The following is a 21101-nucleotide window of genomic DNA, read 5'->3' as shown; positions in this document are numbered from 1 at the left end:
CAAGCTCAGTGCTCACGATTTGTGCCTCCTTAGGTGGCACGCCCCACCACCAGCCCATCTCGTTCTCAAAGTCTCCAGGTGGATGCTGGACTCACACCACCATACTCAGCCGCCTCTAGAGTAGGACGAGGTCAAGCGTGGCCACAGGGAGCCTCCTTTTTTTAAAATCATGATTAAATACGCTACTTCGTCTTTTCAGGCTGCTGTCATAAAAGTACCCTAGGCTGGATGGCTTATAAACAACAGAAACTTATTCTCACAGTTCTGGAGGCTGGGAAGTCCAAGATCAAGGTGATGGTATATTCGATATCAGGTGAAGGGGTCATCGCTTGCACCTTCTCTCTCTAACATTAATGGCAGAAGGGGTAAAGGAGCTCTCTGGAGTTACGTTTATAAGGCTCTGCCTTCATGATCTAATCCCCTCCCAAAGGCCCCACCTCTAAATACCACCACATTGGGAATTAGGTTTCAGCGTATGAACTTTGGGGGTCACATTCAGTCTATATTCTATAACATAAAATCGATCATTTTAGCCATTTTAAAAGTGTACGGTTCTTTGACACTGAGTACATTCACTTTGTTGTACAGCCGCCCCACCATCCGTCTCCAGAAGTTCCGTCATCTTCTCCAGCTAAAGCTCTGTGCTCACTGGACACCAGCTCTCCCTCCTGCCTGGACTCCACTCTCCCCTCCAGCCCCTGGCAATCATCACTCTATTCTCTGTCTCCACGAGTTTGACTACTTTAGGTGCCTCATAGAAACAGAATTAGACAATATTTGTCTGTTTGTAACTGGCTTATTTCACTTCATGACTTTGAGGCTCATCCATGTTGCAGTATGTGTCAGAATTTCCTTCCTTTTTAAGGCTGAATGATATTCTAAGAATATACCACATTTTACTTATTCATTTATTCATCAATAAACACTTGGGTCCCTTCCACCTTTTGGCTATTGTGAATAATGCTGCTGTGATCATGGGTGTACAATTATCTATTCAAGTCCTTGCTTTCATTTCTTTTGGGTATACTAGTATACCCAGAGGTGGAATTGCTGGATCATATGGTAGTTCTATGTTTAATTTTCTGAGGGATCACCACATCATTGTCCACAGGGCCTGCACCACTTTATATTCCCACCAGCAGTGCGCAGGGGTTCCAATTTTCCCACATCCTCAGCAACACTTTTTAAAAAAATATATATTTTATTGATTTTTTTACAGAGAGGAAGGGAGAGGGTTAGAGAGTTAGAAACATCAATGAGAGAGAAACATCGATGAGCTGCCTCCCGCACCCCCCCCCAACTGGGGATGTGCCCACAACCAAGGTACATGCCCTTGACTGGAATCCAACCAGGGTCCTTTCAGTCCGCAGGCCGACGCTCTATCCACTGAGCCAAACCGGTTAGAGCTCCTCAGCAACACTTTTATTTATTTATTTATTTATTTTTGTTAATAGCCATCCTGATGGTATGAAGTGTGGTTTTGAATTGCATTTCCTTTTTTTAAAATATATATATTTACAGAGAGGAAGGGGGAGAGAGAGAGAGAGAGTTAGAAACATCAATGAGAGAGAAACAATGATAAGCTGCCTCCTGCACACTCCCTACTGGGGATGTGCCCGCAACCAAGGTACATGCCCTTGACCGGAATCGAACCTGGGACCCTTCAGTCCGCAGGCCGACGCTCTAGCCACTGAGCCAAACCAGCCAGGGCTTGAATTGCATTTCCACGGGGAGCCTTCTTAAGGGCAGGATATTCCAAGTCCGTTTGTTACAGGGAAGATGGCCACTGGGAAGGAACCTAGGTAGGAAGCTCCTACACCACCTTCAATCGCAGAGCTGAGCAGAGGCTCAGGCATCCTACCCCCCGCTCCTGTGCTTCCCCCTCAGGTCCTGTGGGATGACCAGGAAGCCTGAGTTTTGAAAACCTAAGAGTGAGCCGGAGAGAGTAGTGTTCCCTGCGCCTGGTGGGGCCTCAGGCAGAAGAGGGAGATGGCATCAGAAACCACACGCTCCCCTGCTACCCGCCTCCCCACCCCAGCTAAAGCTTTAACAGTTTTCCCTATGATGCTCAAGCAGCTCTGGGAGGAGAGAGTGCAGGGAGATCCTGCTATTTTTACTAAGATCAGGGCACTTTCTACTGGGCAAAACTATGGGGAGACCAGGTATAGATTCTGAGAGTCAGCCATAAAACAGAAGAGCAAACTGAGGCTCAGACTGGGGAGTCGACTTGCCCCGCCAGACGCACATGGCGCGTGGGAAGGCAGAAGAGCCGAAGTTATGATCACTGTATGGCTTCTTCCTGGCTGTCTTTCCGGGGCCCCCTGCCTGGTGACCTGGCACACGTCTTGCTCCAGTGCAGATGTCCTTGGAGTGCCACGTTCCTCTGGTTTCTGGTCTATTGATCCTGTAACTTCCCATGGCAACCATGCCCTGCAGGTTCCTCTGCCTCACAGCCTGGGTACAGGTCCCAGAGTCTAGACAAAAGCAGCAGCCACGTTCCCTGCCTGGGGACTCTGCCAGGAGGAAATGAGGCTTGTCTGGCATGACTAGCTCGGCCAGACAAACTTCATTTCCTTTCTAATGGGGTAAGAAGTTCCAGTTCTAAGAAGAAATTGGTTCCAAGGAAAGTCTGAACTCGCACCTCCGGGAAGAAACAAGAGAACGGATGCCTGGGAGCGTGGTGGGGACTTGGTCATCTTCTCATTTCCTTGACCTCCCCCCCACCCTCCCCAGCTCCCCTGTCACCTGCCTGGGGTGGGTTTCACTCACATACCTCCATAGGCACCCACCTACCTGGGCATACAGCCCTGCCTCCAAAGGACATCTGTGGGTCACTGATTTGGCATCCAGGTCACATTCTCACATGGAAAAGAGCTACTATATGGGGGCGGGGGGCGGACCTGATGCTCACCAGTTCACACTCACAACTACTGGGCTCTGCCTGGCTCCTACTTGGTCTGGGTTCCGTGTAAAGTGGGAGACTAGAGACAGACTACTTCCCAAGGAATGGCCAACCCCAGGAACCTGTCCTTGACCCTCTTCCTCCTACTTCTTCTTTTCCTGGCCCCTTGGAGCCCAGGGGGTGGGTGGGGGTGCAAGACCCCTGCCTCCCCAAGGCAGTCATTCCAAACACCTTTGCTTAGGGGAGGTAGGGAAGGGGTGGAGACACACCATTGGTAAGGTCCTGTGTGTCTCCAGAAGAGGAATGGTTACTTACCCAACCACCATAGGTAAGCCCCAGACATGTGCCCTAGAGGAGAAAGAATAAAGAGCTCCACTATATCTGACATGTGTGTATGTTGGTAATGTGTGTACAGCAGTCTGTATGTACGTCAGCAGGTGTGTCCATGTGCATTTTTAAAAAAGTAACAAACATTTGTAACACACAATGATTAGTATGAGCCAGGCATGTTCTAAGTGCTTTATAAGTATTAACTGGCTTGTTCTTTGTAACAACTCTAGGAAAATAGGTATTGCTACCCCCTTTACACAGATGAACAAACTGAGGCACAGAGAGTCGAAGTCATCTGCTCAAGGTCACAGAACTAGCAAGAGGCACTCCTGCCCCTCATAGGCACATCAGGCCTTGCAAAGCCCTGTATTGACAGCACTTTGTCCAGAGGACCAGAGTCTGCTGCTTGGTCAGATCTGAGCCCCGGGCCACCTCTGCTCAGGCCTGGGGCCACAGGGATCCTTCGGCAGTCACAGGGATGGGTAGGGACAGCCAGAAGGCCCAAGAGGGAACTACAAGGGGCTGCTCTTTCTGTCCTGGTTTCCCACTGGTCCCACTTTTCAGCTCCGTCCCAGCAGGGCCTGGAGCTACCTCAGCTGGACAGCAGGGGCAATGTCGCCTGCACACTGCTTCCCTCAGGCCCATTCCTTCCAGGTGCCAATTCCATCCAAGCAGCACGTAGGAGGCTGCTGCTGGGTACTTAATGTCCCACATCCTTGGGTCACAACTAAGGCGTCTTAGTAAAATTTCCTGGGGCTGACAAGAGCCTTATTTGGGGCCATAGTAAGTGACACTGTGAACACCTTGTGTAAGTGGCTCTGACAACTATCTCAGAACTATTCTGGCATTTGTTGAAAATAGCAGGAATGTGGCCAGAGAAGTGCTAGGGAAAATCCTACTTTGAAGTGCGGCTAGCTACTACGTAATGAGTACCTGTAAGGTGTTCGTCATGTTTTTTTTTTTAAATTTTAATTTAAAAAAATATGTATTTAGGGATTTAAGAGAGGAAGAGAGAAACATCAGTGATGAGAGAGAATCATTGATTGGCTGCCTCCTGCACACCCCGCACTGGGATCGAGCCAGCAACCCAGGCATGTGGCGACCAGGAACCCAACTGTGACGTCCTGGTTCATAGGTGGATGCTCAACCACTGAGCCACACCGGCCGGGCTCCATCCGCTTACTTGACTCTTTGAAAACGTCTGTGCTGCCTCTTCCCCCCATTAGACTTTGAACTCAAACCTCCTCTGCCATTGTATCCTAGTAGGTGTTCAACAAAATTTGCAGGTGTCCACCATTGTTTTAGGTACTTCCTATCTTTTAAGCCTCAAAATGTATCTATGTGTTATTATTCCCATTATACAGATAAGAAAATGAGGTTCGGATGAGGAAATGGCTATATTTAACTTCCACGACTGAAGTCTTTTTTAACATATAAGGTTTTATTGAGCCAAAAGTGCTAACCAAACAACTGGTCTTGGGGCATGGAGTCTAAGCCACCAGCAGCATGGCCAGACAGGAAAGGTAGTATGTCCGTCATCCCAGAGTTCTGCAACCGGTCTAATACATCGAGTCAGGGGAAGAAGAAGAAAGTAGTAGTCTGAAAGGATTTACATGAGCTACAGGCAAAGGGGTGGGAGAAGGTGAAGCGGGCCCAGCTCTGGGCAGCAGAGTCGAATAAAGAAATGCCTGCACCAGTGGAGTGGCTGTGGGCAGCGGTCCAGAAAGCCCACATGCAAACAAATGGGGACCCCTGGAGTCAGAAGGTGTCTGGCTAAAATAATCTGTGGATATAGCCACCTGGAAATTAATCCAAAATTCCAACAGGCAAAACAGGAATGTGGGATGTCTTTTATTTATTTACTAGAGGCCTGGTGCACGACATTCATGCACTGCGGGGGGGGGGGGGGGTTGTCCCTCAGCCCGGCCTATGCTCTTTGCAGTCCGGGACCCCCGAGGGGTCCTTAGTGCTGCCATGGAGGCGGGAGAGGCTCCCTCTAGCACAATTGCACTTGCCAGCTGTGTGAGCCTGGCTTCTGGTTGAGTGGCACTCCCCCTGTGGGAGCACAGTGACCACCAGGGGGCAGCTCCTGCATTGTCTGCCCCCTGGTGGTCAGTGCAAGTCATAGTGACCAGTTGTTCTGCTGTTCGGTCGATTTGCATATTTGGGTTTTATTATATGAGATTTTTTTTAAAGATTGTGTTTGTTTATTTATTTTTGTTAATCCTCACCCAAGGATATTTTCCCATTGATTTTTAGGGAGAGTGGAAGAGGGAGGGAAAGAAAGAGAGAAACATCGATGTGAGAGAAATACATCGATTGGTTGCCTCCTGCACGAGCCCTGACCAGAGCCCAGGCTGGGGAGGAGCCTGCAACCAAGATAAGTACCCTTGACTAGAATCGAACCCGGGACCCTTTGGTCCACAGCCTGACGTTCTATCCACTGAGCCAAACCGGCTAGGACTGAGATGTCTTTCATTAGTTGGCCTGCAGCCATTAACAGACTAACAGTTCCAGCTCTTTTTCTCCCTCTCAGGCCACTGTACTTAATTTAGAACATCTCGGAATTTTTTTCTTATCAGCTGATTCCAGGAAGGTGTGTGTAACCCAGCTATGTGCTTCCTGGGTAGTGTGTGGGGATTCTGCTCCCAAGGCCCCAGCCATGACACCCTGAACCAGGGAGGCACAAGGGCAGACCTCAAATCCTCCCAGAAGGAAGCCCCACCACTGCCCACCAGCTCTGGCAGCATCCAAACCTTTAAATCAGAAGAGAAACCACCAGCAGTTACAAAGATAAGGACATTTATTCGTGTTATATTACTGGATTTTAAAGGCAAAAATACAGTTCTGTTTTGAACATCAAAGTCAGACATTCCCCCCTCCCACTCACAATAGTCAATACATACATTTGCACACATAGGAAATCGAAACACACAGCACAACAGGTCTCCAGGACAGGACCGCTGCTGTCCCGGCTGTGTGGGACACCCCATGGCCAGCCCTGAGGTCAGCAGAGACCCTGCCCAGGCTGAGAGCCAGACCGCATTTCCTTTACCCTCCCGGGCCACCTCCGCCCTCTGATCTTCTCCAAAAGCCACTTCACAGGGTCACCAGCAACGGGAAGGACAGAAACAAAGGCACAGAACATGACAACTTCATTGTGACAACTTCCAGGTAAAGGAAATGCCCCCTGAACCCTCTTGCTCTGAACTCCCTAGGGAGGAAACAGGACCTACAGCATCTCATGAACCAGGCAGGCCTGCAGGCCTAACCTTGGGCTCAGGTGGCGCCCATGAGAGCACCAAAGGTGAGCAAAGGAGGAACAGGTGACACAGGATTTCCCTTGGTTCTGAGAATGAACCACATACTTGAATATTCCAATGTAACATGAAAGAAAATATTTAAAAAAACAAAAGAAGGAAAAAAAAGTCTTTTTTTTTTTTTTTTAAAGAGTACAGTAAGTAACAAAGAAGTTACTTCCCAAGGTATTTGTCTCCTTCTTTTAAGGCACTTTGGAAAAGTCAGGATCTGGGGTCACAAAGAGAGGCCTTCATTCTTTGCATTTCCCAAAACTCCTTCTCAGTGCAGTTGCTCTGAATCTTATTAACATCTCTGTTAAGGAGCAGGGGATTGACAGAAGGAATACTCTTTGCATAGCCCCAAAGCTTGTGCAGTGGAAAATAAATTTTAATCAAAGGCTTCTGGACAAAGAACCAAGTTAGCATCTGAGATGCTCAAAGCAATAAAGGCACAGGTAAGACTGGCGCTGGACACCAACTCAGCCTCCATCCACACTGAGGGCTGGTTCCCAGGAGGTCTGAGCGGCCACCAGCGGAAAGGTCAAGCCTGGGATTAAACAGCTGAGTCTCAGGCCCTTAGCCCAGTGTTGAAACTGCCTCATGCATCTCACCCCCAGCATTGAAGCCTCTCCCAGCAGAGGCAGGTTTGGAGAAGACAGCCCTGGGGATCAGCCTCCCAGGACGGGGAGCACCTGCTAAAGACCCGAGGGGGAAAGGGAGGCTTTAGGCACCAGAGTGGTCCTGGGGGAGTGTGAGTGGGTTCAGCTGAATTTCTATGTTTCTAATTAAAAGGCACATTCACGCTGGAGAATGAATAGTGTATTTGACCCTGAGTGCCACAGGCAAGTTTTAGGGAACAGGCAAAAAGCAAAGGAACAAAAAAGGGGAGGGCAGAAGGGGGGAGGAAGAAGGAGAACCGGTCCTGCAAGGTGGGACAGGCAGTGTTGGGCCAAACCTGAGGGAGGCAGCCCTTCGATCCAAGGGGGCCAGAACCGAGGTTCCCTCCACCTCCCCAGGCTAAGGGCCAGGAAACAGTTCTGACTGCTGTCATTTACAACTCCACAGCCTACGCCCTGGTGGGAGGTCTTGGTGTTAGTCCAAGGAGGTGGTAGAGGTTCCCTCCGCCCTGCCCACCTGGAAAGGGTAAAGAGATGGGGAGCACTGCCTGGCAGGCCAAGGATTCTGCCTTCCTGCAGAGGTGTGTGTGTGTGGCAGGGGTGGGGTGGGATGGGGGGGGGCTTGCCTCGTCAAAGGACCCAAAGGTGATTTTGCTCTTCACAAAACCTGGCCGGCAAGCTAAATCAGAGGCCTGCTCATGGCCACTACAGCATACAGAATTGCCCCCTGTCCCACCCCTAAAAAAATGCTCAGTCCCTTCCTCACATTTAAACACCACAATAAAAATACATAGGAAATTCAAGTTTACATAACATACTCAGAAAAATCAATTGCCATGTTTGAACACTAAACAGCCATGAAAATCTGGATCAACACAAAATCAAGCTAGATCAGTAATCAGAATTTGATTTGGTCTTTAAAATACTACAAACTGCAACCTGCTCTTTCTAAAAAGTTTTACATTCAGAAATCAGGCAATGTGGAGAAAGGCCACTGAATGTGAGAACTCCCAAGGATTTTGCTCTGATGGCTAAAGTTGCCTTGGAATTCACACGTTAGCAGGGCAAAAGGTCTGAGGCTCACGTTTTAGAACTCTTTTGCTAAGAAGAGATACACACAGTGATTGGAACAGTTGGATAGCACTAAAAGAAGGTGGGGTGGGGGGCGGTAAAATGAGAATGGTTGACACAGTTTTTCTGTTTAAAATATGACAACCAAAAAATATCACACCAATCCAATTTCAGCAGCACTCTCCAATTTTGCATAAAGTAATAAGAATACACGATTTAAAACAAAATTCTTACCTATTTCACAACAAATTTGCAGTTTACCACTGGGAACGAGTCCCACAGTCACCAAATTTGGGGCTGTATACACTCTGATTCTTTGGGGTGACACTGTGAACATGCTGAGAACCCCCAGAGGCTGACAGTTTCTACACATACAAACACCTCGTAGAGCTAAGAAGTCACATGCCGAGTCAAGCTGGGGGCAAAATACCCCACTTGTTCTGGTCATCCGGAAAGGCATGTAAATGACGAGCGAAGGGGGCTATCACGCTGATTGTAAGAATGAGGGGCCAGCCCAGCACGTTGGCAGAGACACAGCAGAGGTCCCTGGCCATTTTTAGGTCTTTATCAGGGTAGCAAAATGCTAGCTCGGTGTCCCGACGTCCACTGTGATTTTGGTATATAATGGGTTTCTCTCTATGTCCAACACCTTATAAGTCAGTGTGTTCAAACCATCAGACAGCATTGTCTCCTTCGTGTGTGCAATTCGGTCAAACCTACAAGGAAAAAAAGAGCAAGAGGTTGGTGTCAAAACAAAAATCTTAAGAAAAAAAGCATTAAACATTTGCACTTTGTTGCTTTCCCCCCTTGGACGGAGCCCTCCCTCCCCCTCCAGGCATGGAGCCCTCCCCAGAGCTCATTTCTGCCCCAACCTAGAGAGGGAAGAAGGAATATAAACAAACACAGAACACACCTCTGAGGATTGGGTTCATTTTTCTTGTCTCTTGAGTGGCGAATCATCCGACACTTCCCAACCACAGCGTTTGGGCGAGATATAGACATACCTTTAAAAACTAATCTGCAGAGAGCAAAGGGACAAATCATCGTCACAGAGCAACAGCAGGCAGAGCCAGGTCGTGAAGATGAATGGCGCAGGCCAGACCCGTTTGGGCGGCCGGGAAAACACAGGCAAAGGCGGGCAGGGAGAGCAAGCATGGTGCCCTCAGGAGCAACACAGCCTCGGGGACTGGTGAAAGGATCTGGGGTTGGAAGTGGCTGGAGATGAGGCTGAAAAGATGGGCAAAGGCTAAATCATGGAGGCCTTCTCAAAGCTTCAAGCAACAGTGCCAGTGAACCGTGCCAGCGTCAGAAAAGGATGGAAAACGCAGTGTTTCCCAAAGGTTTTTAGCCCGGGAGACATCTCTCTGATAAGCAGTATAAAAAGGGGGAATAGGGAATAAGACTAGGGGCAGCCAGAACGGCACGGAAGGTTCTGTGTGTAGGTCTAGGGCAGTGGTTGGCAAACTCATTAGTCAACAGAGCCAAATATCAACAGTACAACGATTGAAATGTCTTTTGAGAGCCAAATTTTTTAAACTTAAACTATATAGGTAGGTACATTGTTATTAACTGAATTAGGGTACTCCTAAGGCTTCGGAAGAGCCACACTCAAGGGGCCAAAGAGCCGCATGTGGCTTGCGAGCCGCAGTTTGCCGAGCACTGGTCTAGGGGAAAGGAATGAGGACCAAAACCAAAGCAGGAACAGAGAAGTTAAGAGGCAGTGCTCCTGGATGACTTTAAAGGTTGCTGGCCTTGCCCCCAGGACCTGGCACACAGTGAGTAGGTGTTATAGTAAGAGTTAGGTCCTTTATTTTCCAAGAAAGCTGCTCCACAAACCACTCACCCTTCTAGTCCCTCCAGCCTGGGATGTTGGTACTTTGTGCTCTGGTCCCCTCTACCCCCAACCTTTGTGACCACTCAGGTCTCTGTTGTCACATCAGCCCAGTGTCTGCCCAGGTGTGGTACTGTGGGAGCAAGTTTGTTTCTGTCTGGACTCCATGTCCATGTCATCAGTGTCTTCCTGATTGGGCCCACCTGGCACAGTGCTCTCATGCAGCGGACACTCGATCTGCATACTTGAAAACTCAAGTGTTCTTCAAGGCCTATATTAAAGACTTGGGCCTATGCCAGGTTCTCACAGAAAGTTAACCCTGAATGACTTGGGTGCTGCTCTGACAGACACCTTCTGTTAACTGATCAAATTAGTGTTCTGCAATCCAGGAAGGCACCAGGGTGTATTTTGACATCAAACTCAGAGACAAGTTCAGACTGGCTCCCAGAGGGAGTAGGTGCTTTTAATCTGTAGCTGGCAGGGTCGAAGCCTCCACTGCCGGGGAGAACTGGGCAGAATGTGGTTTCAAATGCTACTTACAGGTGATTTATACCTTCTGCAATGACAACCTACCATAAAGGTTTACCAACTTCCAGGGAGTCCAAGGGTGCGGGTGTTGGGGGTTGGCTGTGAAATGATGGTTGCGGGGCCAGTGGGTACACAGCAACCATCACACTACACTGTCCTCTTTCGCGTATGTTAAAAATAGTCCAAAAAGTTAAATAAATAAAACAGTAACAAGATTCTGTGAAGAACTTGGAATCCTGACCAAAGAAACTTGTTTCATACTCAAACATGACCACAACGAGATGCTGAATTTTTACGAAGGACACGTGTGTTTTTTTGTTTTGTTTTGTTTGTTTTTTAATATATTTTTATTGATTTCAGAGAGGAAGGGAAAGGAGAGATAGAAACAAACATCAATGATGAGAAAATCATTGATCAGTTGCCTCCTGCGTGCCCCCTACTGGGGATTGAGCTTGTAACCTGGGCATGTGCCCTTGACAGGAATCGAACCTGGGACCCTTAAGTCCACAGTCCATGCTCTATCCACTGAGCCATACCAGCTAGGGCTGAAGGACACATGTTTACTCCTTCAGGACAAAATGGCATGCGGTATGCATCAAAGTACACTCCTTCACTTGGTTCTCATTTTACATTTTCCAAGGCTAATGCAAAAATCACAGAAGCGCCTTAACCGGTTTGGCTCAGCGGATAGAGCATCGGCCTGCGGACTCAAGGGTCCCAGATTCGATTCCGGTCAAGGGCATGTACCTTGGTTGCGGGCATATCCCCAGTAGGGGGCGTGCAAGAGGCAGCTGATCGATGTTTCTAACTCTATCCCTCTCCCCTCTTCTCTGTAAAAAATCAATAAAAATATATTAAAAAAAAAAATCACAGAAGCTGCTCTGGCTGGGTAGCCCAGCTGGTTAGAATATCATCCCGATATGCCAAGGTTGTGGGTTTGATCCCCAGTCAGGGCACGTACAAGAAACAACCAATGAATGTATAAATAAGTGGAACAATAAATCAATGTTTCTCTCTAAAAATCAATAAATTTAATTTTTTTTTCTTTAAATAGCAGTAGCTAATTTTCCTAAAGACATCTTCAGCACGTACAGTGTCTACAGCTGGGCACACATAAGACCCTGGGCTGAGTGGGGATGCATCCTTCCTGAGAGTCAAAAGCCCTACAGAATAATCAGCATTGACTGAAAAACTAGAAGTGAAGGGAGACAGAGAAGGAGGAGATCTAAGTTGTGACCATTACCTGTTAAAAATGTCGTCATCTTCACCTCCCCAGCCCCAATAATTATTAGGAAATCCATTGATGGTGAGAAACTGTTGTTTACTTAGAGCAGACACACCTCCAAAAAACTGAACATAAGGTAAGCTGGGGGGTGGGGGAAAAAAAAGAAAACACAGACACACACACAGAGAGGACCAGTGGTTAGTAGGTTTTGACTTTCTCGAAATAAAACTTGCTCAAAATAAACACTCCTGAAGTTATTTTTATTCTCTGCAACTTTTTAACTGGAGATTTATGAGGGCTTTCTTTGTTTTGTTTTTATAGTAGACTCAGATAATCTTAGAGAAGACACAGGTATCAAACAACAGACTCCTCTTTCTAAAAATACTGTGTCGCTTCTGTGGTGGTCTAGGAAATCAGTCGGTTACATGAGCATAGGCCCAGTTCTGCACCAGACAGGAATCTGCTCCTACACGGGAAATCCTCATCCAGCAAGTCCTGGAATCTGAGGTTGTTCTAGGGCCTCCCTGTGCCCACGCTGTCATGTGCCCATCCCATCTACCGGTCCAGCTTTCATTCTTCCAAAGGTATACTGGCTTGAAAACCGACTGATTCCAATCGTCAAGATAGCATTTGTGGCCCTGGCCGGTGTTGCTCAGTGGGTTGAGCATCGTCCATGCACCCAAGTGTCGCTGGTTCAATTCCGGTCAGGGTACACGTCTGGGTTGTGGACTCGATCCCCAGGAGGGGGCATGACAGAGGCAGCCCATCCATGTTTCTCTCTCACCTGGATGTGTCTCGCTCTATCCCTCTAAAAAAAAAATCAGGAGAGCATTCCTGCCATCCATCATCCCCCAGGAGAGGAGCTAAGTTCGACTGCCCTCAGCCAGGCAAGCACAGTGATGTATGTTTTTGTCGTCACTATTACGCAAACACCCACTGGCCAGGACGGTTTGTTTTCAGTTAGGAAATGAAATTGCTTCTCAATGACAGGAATGGCCCAAGCCTGCTCCCTTATTTTGATTTTGTTTTTAACTGATGAATGGTGCGGCATTCATCATCAGAATAAGTTGCTACACTTATTTAATGTGTGGTTTTGATTCAGCTTGAAAAAATAACCTCACTACATATAGCAGTGCATTATATGTACAGTATACATAACGTTAGCATTTCTGCTTTGAGTCCTTGATATTGCAACGGAATTCCAACTTTATTAAGTGTACTTTACACGCCAGTTATTGTGTGCGATTTCAACTTTTTCTGCTTTCTCCCTTTTCTGGTTGTGCGCTTCCTTTTACAACAAGCCTCAAGAAACAGTCTCTGAGAATGACTGAGCTATGTTTATAATGCAGATGTACTTAGGGAGTCTGTAAAATAATCATTCTCACAAAATAAATACATATTTAAAATTTACCCTCTTTCTCGTCAACGAGGCGGCGGAGCTGACGCAGAGATGCAGATCTTTGTGAAGACCCTGACTGGCAAGACCATCACCCTTGAGGTTGAGCCCAGTGACACCATTGAGAATGTCAAAGCTAAAATCCAAGACAAGGAGGGCATCCCACCTGACCAGCAGCGTCTGATTTTTGCGGGCAAACAGCTAGAGGATGGTCGCACTCTCTCAGACTACAATATTCAGAAAGAGTCCACCCTGCACTTGGTGCTGCGTCTCAGGGGTGGCATCATCGAACCCTCCCTCCGCCAGCTCGCGCAAAAGTACAACTGCGACAAGATGATCTGCCGCAAGTGTTACCCCCGCCTGCACCCCCGTGCTGTCAACTGCCGCAAGAAGAAGTGTGGCCACACCAACAACCTGCGCCCCAAGAAGAAGGTTAAATAAGGCCCCTCCACCAACTCCTTGGGTCCACAGGGCAGCCTTCTATCTGAACCCTGTGATGCTGGGGCCTCAATAAAGTTTCTATTTCGTTGACTGGAGCAGTAAAAAAAAAAAAAAAAAAAATTTACCAAAACTACAGTTGGGGCCCTGGGGAGGGTTCATTGTGTTAAACATAGTTGATCTTCGGACTCTATGCTTGTCTTTGGTTTTACAAAGTAGCTTGTATTTTCAGTATTTTCTACATAATAGGGTAAAATATAGAGCAATTGTGATGCATCAATAAAACAGGTAAATTTTCTGATTAAAAAAAAAAAAAAGATAGCATTCTTGAACATTTTCTTGGAAATTTCTACCATGTCCTGACTTAGCAGCAGGTATAATTAATGGTGAATCTATTTTGACCCATTTTCAAGCAGCAGGGCATCTGGACTCTCGTCCCTCCAAAACTTTTTGTGTTTCAATGTTTCAGTGGTTATGAACTGTGGCCTCCTGAGGGATACAGAGGAAGCACGGATGAGAAATGTTAAGAATCAAAATGAGGACATGCCCAGAGGCCATGCAAAGGCCTTCTGGGGGTCCTTTAAAGGCTGTGGGGGTTTTTTCTCGCCCCTGTGTGCAGTTCCAAACCACACTCAGGCTCTTACTGGAATCCAGAGAAACCAAAACCTATCACACAATTAAGAAAAATGCTAACTCAGATTTCAAGAGAAAAGTCAGCCAACCATATAGAACCCAAGAAAAACAAAACCTAAAAAAAAAAGCAATTATCATTTTCAAATCCATTCAGGAATTCTGAATTCTGACCGCAAGTATCCACAAGCAAGCTTCCTGGGGACCTGCTTTAATGAATCTAAGGTCATCTATTTGTCATAAGCTACCAGCACTGAGGGGCCAAGTCAGCCACCTTTTGCTTTCCTCACAGTACAGCCTGCATTTGCAACGTAAGGGTTTGAACCTGAGGTGGCCATGCCAATAAAGTTTTTTGATAATGAGTGTTTTTACAGAAATGGACTCTTAGCCACTTCTAGGGGAAATACCAGCTGAGCTGACAAGATCTAGTTTTGCTGTCTCTGCTGCTTTCTCTTACCTCCTGCCCATCCCCCAAGCCTAAATGGTTCTGGGAAAACAGACATGGTGCTGTGGAAAAGAACTAGGGGATCCCCACCATGCTTCAAGGGCGGAATTAAGAGGGGTCAGGGTATAAGCCTGTGTATCTCAAAAAGACGATACACAAACAGGGAGGGAGGGAGGGAAGACGGAGTGGCAGAGAGTGACTTTTACAGCTAAATCCCCCCCACCCCCGCCCCCCGCCGCTCCCGCAAGACAGCAAGTTTAGGGCCTGAATACTTTTGATCTGGGGGAAGGACTTTACAACAACCCTATATTTATCTCACAGACCTCATGCCCTCAGCAAGGGAGGATGGAAAGAATTATTACTCAGAGGAGGCACTCTTCTCCAGAGCATAGAGCTCTCCTGGCTGGAGAAACTGCATCTCCTTGTCATATCATAGAGGAACATGTTTTCTATAGACTCTGGTGAACAGCTCTTACCTAAATCCAAACTTATCCATTGCCACAGAAATGTGCCGTGGCTGGGAAAAGCACCTGTAGGTGTTCCGGTCATCCATTGGGATGAGGTCCACGTCGCTGAACACGAAGCAGTTGTAGTCATAGTCCTTCAAGGCCTCTTGAAAGCCAACGTTAAGGAGCTTAGCACGATTGAATGTGGACTCTCCAGCCTAGTGCAGAAACAAAAGGAGTGATATTAGATGCCGTAAGGACTTTGAGCAGAACACAGGGACTGGTGACTTGCCCACTACATGTGGTCATTAGTCCACTCCTGGGCCTCATTTTTTCTGCCCTCGTTTGTGAATTAATGCCATGTGGTATGTCCTGAGTCGGTATTCCCACTTTTCAGAATTATTCTGCAGGTCTTGCAAATGTGCAAATGACATATGAACATTATTCCCCATGGAGTGTTCATCACAGCAAAAGATTGCAAACAGCCCTAGCCGGTTTGGCCCAGTGGATAGAGTGTCGGCCTGCGGACTGAAGGGTCCTGGGTTGGATTCTGGCCAAGGGCACATGCCCGGGTTATGGGCTCGATCCCTAGTAGGGGATGTGCAGGAGGCAGCCAATCAATGAGTCTCTCTCATCATTGATGTTTCTATCTCTCGCTCCCCTCTCCCTTCCTCTCTGAAATCAATAAAAATATATTTTTTTAAAAAAAGATTGCGAACAATGACATGAGCATCACTAGGGAACTGGTTAAATAAATGGTGGTACATCCATTTAATGGGGGTAGAGTTATTTTTAAAAATATGAAATCTCTAAAAGGAAATGATCTTCAAAATAGTATTGTTAAGTGAAGAGGCATTTAAACATGTGTCACTTATTTATATACTATATGTAAATTAATTCCAGAGAAGACATTCAGGAAATGGGTACCTGTGGGACTTTTTACTTCTACCCTCTTTATATGGTTGACTGTGATTGATAACCACATTGCGTGCCTACCAGGTGTCTGTCACTAAACTAGGCACCAGAGAAATATGGCAAACCCAACCCGATCTCTGCCCTCAGGGTGCTCATTATGTCTGCTGGGAAGCAGTGTGGTTCACACAACAGAAACAGGGTGTATGAGAGAGAAGACAACACCTGCTTCAGCATGCCAACCACTGGGTCTCAAAGCACCAAGTCTGTTCGTGAAAAGTTACTTCATATTTTATTTACTTATCTTGTTTATTTCAATCCCCGCCCCCACTCGAAAGCATGCTCAATGAAGGCTGGAATTGTTTACTATTTACTCACCTAGGGCCTTGAACACTGTTGGCATATATAATATCAGCTCAATAAATAACTGCTGGCTGGCTGGATGATAGGTGGGTGGGTGGATGAATGGATGAATGGGTGAGTAGACCGATGGATGGGTTTCAACATTCAATGTCAGAAAGCATTCCTTGCTGGGAAGCTCCCACCAAAGGGCCCCCTTAGAGTCACCAGCATGGGTCTCTGCTCTTACCAACTCCCTGGGTTAGTAAGGACAGTAACAGCATCGACATGCCACCCTTACATTTAGCAGTTCACAAGCCCACCCAGGCACATGTTCTCATCCTGACCGGAATCCTCCCCATCACACCTTGAAGAAACTAAGGCCACACAAATGACACCTCTGGGATTGGAGCCGAACACCCTGGAACCCTCACTTTATGCTCTTTCCCAATATCTCTTGGGATAAACAAGACCAGGGCCTCTACTTTGGGGGAAAATGTATCCCATAAGGGCCTGCAGTGGGTACACAGTCTCAAAAGTGGGATGCCCAGCCCTAACCGGGTTGGCTCAGTGCATAGAGCGTCGGCCTGCGGACTGAAGGGTCCCAGGTTCGATTCCGGTCAAGGGCATGTACCTTGGTTGCGGGCACATGCCCAGTAGGGGGCGTGCAGGAGGCAGCTGATCGATGTTTCTCTCTCATCGATGTTTCTAACTCTATCCCTCTCCCCTCGTCTCTGTAAAAAATCAATAAAATATATATATTTTTAAAAAAGTGGGATGCCAAAACCTCTCCCCAGGCTCACAAGAGGACTTGGAAACGTGTGCCAGGAGCCGACCTGTGAGTGCAGAGTGGGCAGACCTCACCACAGCCGCCCAGCCTCAGGGAAACCAACCACTTAAGAAAAGTAAGTATCAGGACGTCAGACAAAGCACCCACAAGAACACTATCTCAATTAAAGAAACATCTTCCACAAGAGCTCCTTTCTTCAGCCCATGACAAAGCTTTCTAGCCACACTCGGTGAAAAGAGAAAGCTGTGCCCGACGAATGGCACACACAGTTTCTCCAACTGGCCCACCACCTACGTCATGCCTTCCGTTAACTCTGTGTAAGCCATGAGGCAAAAAGTTCAGAGTTGAGACATCGCAGAGGAAAACTATGAAGCTGCTGTAATAATTATTACTAGAACAATACACTGCTCACATTCATGGAGGGGGGAGGGTGGGGGGTGGGTATGATATACCAGGCAAAGGGTAAGTGTTCTACCTGCATGCCGTGTCACTTAATCATCTCGCCAATCTTGTAACCACTTTCATTCTGACCCAGATCTACTGCATTCCTCCCACCCTTCTACCTTCTGGTGATGGGGAGAGAGGCCCACACCTGGTGCTTTCCTTCTTGCTCCTCCAGCTCCATGAAGACCCTAAAAGAGTTACCTGAATATTTCCAAACACAATTCATCCCCATTGAGCACTTTTCCCAACAAGTGAAAGGGCAGTGTCTCAACAAAGCCTTTCCACACCTGTGCAGCAGACCCCTGGGGGAGGGGGGGGGCTGCCCAATGCTCCCTGCTCTTCCTACACTCTCCTATAAGAAGGGGGGGCAGTGCTCCTGGTGATCATGTCTGAACCACAGGATCCGGCCTCCTGGTCACTACTGTTTGATCTAAGCAGATGCTTAAATGAGAGGACACTAAGTATTTTTCCTCTCCCAGAAACTGGTAATTTGGAACAACAAACAGGCCCCTCTGGCACCAAGTCCCCAGCACAATGGAGGGGAACCCTAACGAGAAGACCTGGTTCTGCCCTTGGCCAATGGGTGATGCAACAGTTCCTTCCCCTGAATAAGGCCCTCCGGTGTGTGGTCCACGCTGGAAACTACTCAGGCGGTTTTCCAAAATGACCTGAACTACAATCGCTTCTCCCATCCTTCCTCCCAGCCTGGCCTCACCTGTATGATCCTGGGGAGGGGAACAGCAGGGCATTTTTTGCCAAGTGGGAGCCCCAGGAACACCAGAGCAGCAGAGGGACAGATGAGGAAAGTGTGCGTCTTCCTCTTCCTCCCCAGGGATTACAGAAATGTCAGAGCCAGGCTTCTTTAGGGGAAATGCTGTAATAACACGGGTCACTTTCTTGTTAAGAAAGACAGGCCCTGGCAAGTCCCCCAACCCCCAGCACTAACGCAGGTGCCCGTTCCTCTGCAGGAGGCAGGAAGGTGCCCTCCTCATTCCTGCCCCTCCTCACCGGGCATTTACTCAGTGCCCCGGCTACTTCACTCACTCACGTAAACGTGTATCCAGTACCTACAGTCTGGCCAAGCCAGAACGTTGTGACAGGCGTGCACTTTTATCCCAGGGATGCCATCTTCTTCCCTTATTAGCTGTGGGCATCTGGGCCTCGGTTTCCTCATTTGGTCATGGGGATGACAACAGGTGGGTTGTATTCAATGAGACAATACATTAAAGGCCTTTGCACACTGCCTGGCAACAAATGATACTATCATTATTTCAGCAGAGGCTTTCCCCTTCACCTTGAATAGTCGGACCTTTCAAAATGTTGCCCTAGCCGGTTTGGCTCAGCAAACAGAGCATCGGCCTGGGGACTAAAGGGTCAAGGGTTCGATTGCAGTCAAGGTCACACGCTGGGGTTGTGGGCTCAATCCCCAGTAGGGGCGTGCGGGAGGCAGCCAATCAATGATTCTCTCTCACCACTGATGTTTCTATCTCTCTCTCCCTTCCTCTCTGAAATCAATAAAAATATACATTTTTTAAAAAAATGTCTCCCAGAGATCCTCCTGGAGACAACGCTCGTGTTTGTGAGTGTCCTTCCCAATCAACTTTCAGTTCCTCCCAAATCCTGCTTCTCTGGAGGGTAATTTCTTCAAAGGATTAAGCCTCAAGTGAGTTAACCTGTGACTCACAGGACTCCAGTGTTGATAGCAGCAGAGGAAAGAAAGAGAGGCCTGTAGAGGCTGTGACGTGCCCGGAAGCCGCTCGGTGAAGAGGAGCCGGCGCACTGGGTGCAGGTGTCCTTCTGAAAGACAGGGCTTTTAAAAGTGCAGGCTTCTGCTGCTTTTTCTTTTTTTAAAATATGTTTTTATTCATTTTTTTTTTTTAGAGGGAGGGATAGGGAGACAGAAACATCAATGATGACAGAGAATCATAATCGATTGGCCGCCTCCTGCACACCCCTTACTAGGGATCAAACCCACAACCCAGGCATGTGCCCTGACTGGAGATCAAACCAGCGACCTCTTGGTTCATGGGTTGACTTTCAACCACCGAGCAACACCAGCCGGGCTAATGTGCAGTCTTCTTTACATTGGTGGACAAGAGTTACAGTGTCCCTAATACTATCAACAATAACTTTTTTTTTTAAAGAGCTATGCTTACCCCTTCCTTCTAGGGCAACCGGCTCCTAACAGAGGGAGAGGACAAGAGGAAAGAAGAAAGGTCAAAAACTATATGACATTTTCACAGTTGGACAGGATGGCTGTCCCTTCGATCGAAGTTCACAGGGAAGCCTTTTATCACTGGGCATACAATCCCGATAGTGGGTGTCAGAGTTGGTCAGGCAGAACCAACAATGGCCAGAACAGAGAGAACGGGAGCCTGAGCTTGGTCAGGCATGCTGGCCTGGGGTAGAGTGAGGAGGCCCAAGGTGGGAGGTCTGGCACAGGCCTAAAGGCCACGCTCCTCAGAGGAGAGAAAAGAAGAAAGAAGCTACCTTCAGACACATCATGTAGAAACCCAGTGCCCCTTCTGGCAGATCTGGGTGGCAGGGAGGAATGTCTTAAGAAGTATCAGATAGCTCTCCAGGGCTATTAAAACCTTTTTCTAGAGCCCTCATTTACACTAAAGATAAGAAAGAGCAAATAGCGTGTCCACTGAAAATGGAATCCTCCTACACTGCTGGTAGGAATGTAAAAAGGTGCAGCTGCTGTGGAAAGCAGCCTGGCAGTTCCTCAATTAGATAAACTAAGAATTACCATGTGATCTAGCAATTCCACTCCTAGGTATATTCCTAAGAGAAATGAAAACATATGTCCACACACAAACTTTTATACAGCGTTCACGGCAGCATTATTCACAATTGCTAAAAAGTGGAAATAACACAAATGCCCATCAACAGATGAATGGATAAACAAAAGTGGTAGATCCATACAATGGAATGTTATTCGGCCATAAAAAGGAATGAAGGACGGATAACATGCTACAACATGGATAAACCTTAAAAACATGCCAGGTGAAAGAAGTCAGTCACAAAGGATCACATATTTATTATGATTCCGTTTATAAGAAACGTCCAGAACAGGCAAACCCACAGACACAGAAAGATGAGTGGCTGCCTAGGGCGGTGGGGAATGGAGGGATTTGTAGCTAAGAGGTGTGGGGTTTCTTCCTGGCTCAATAAAAAGGCTCTAAACTTTATTTTATGGTTTAGATAAATATACTGAAAGCTACTGAGTTACAGACGTTAAACAGGTGAATGTTATGGCATGTGATTACATCTCAATGAGGCAGTTACCAAGAAAAAGAAAGAGCAAGCCAGCCCCAGAGACAGAAGAGGGCCAGAGGGTCCTGTGTTCCCGAGTTTGATATATTTGTTCTTGCCATTCATTGAGTGTCTACTTCACGTTTAACAGTAGGCATACGAAAAAGGAAAATAAACAGGCCCGGCTTTTGAGGTGTTAC

At 47.4% G+C, this 21101-nt stretch overlaps 2 protein-coding genes across 2 annotated transcripts in view; one reads left to right on the top strand and one right to left on the bottom strand.

Moving 5' to 3' along the window:
• Positions 1-6017: 6017 nt before the first annotated feature.
• The window catches only part of B4GALT1 (beta-1,4-galactosyltransferase 1), a 47964-nt gene continuing 32880 nt past the window's right edge, over positions 6018-21101 (bottom strand). Inside the window, exons 3-6 of the mRNA XM_070431368.1 lie at positions 15189-15376; positions 11822-11944; positions 9133-9237; positions 6018-8935 (exon numbers count right to left, since the gene is read on the bottom strand). Coding sequence (XP_070287469.1) covers positions 8803-8935; positions 9133-9237; positions 11822-11944; positions 15189-15376 — 549 coding nt within the window. The 3' untranslated portion in view covers positions 6018-8802. The remainder of the gene's footprint in view (positions 8936-9132; positions 9238-11821; positions 11945-15188; positions 15377-21101) is intronic.
• Positions 13221-13735, top strand: LOC139021121 (ubiquitin-ribosomal protein eL40 fusion protein-like). The gene has a single exon (XM_070431370.1). The coding sequence runs from the start codon at positions 13254-13256 to the stop codon at positions 13638-13640; it is 387 nt and encodes a 128-aa protein (XP_070287471.1). The 5' UTR covers positions 13221-13253; the 3' UTR covers positions 13641-13735.

The sequence above is a fragment of the Myotis yumanensis genome, unplaced genomic scaffold (assembly GCF_028538775.1).
Source record: "Myotis yumanensis isolate MYYU_CA2020_CCGP unplaced genomic scaffold, mMyoYum1.0.hap1 SCAF_12, whole genome shotgun sequence".
NCBI lineage: Eukaryota > Metazoa > Chordata > Mammalia > Chiroptera > Vespertilionidae > Myotis > Myotis yumanensis.
The sequence above is the reverse complement of the archived record's forward strand: the minus strand, read 5'-3'. Positions and strand labels throughout refer to the sequence as shown.

What these genes read in the sequence shown, in the direction of transcription:
- LOC139021121 (XM_070431370.1), top strand. Translation starts at nt 13,254, where the DNA reads ATGCAGATCTTTGTGAAGACCCTGACTGGCAAGACCATCACCCTTGAG.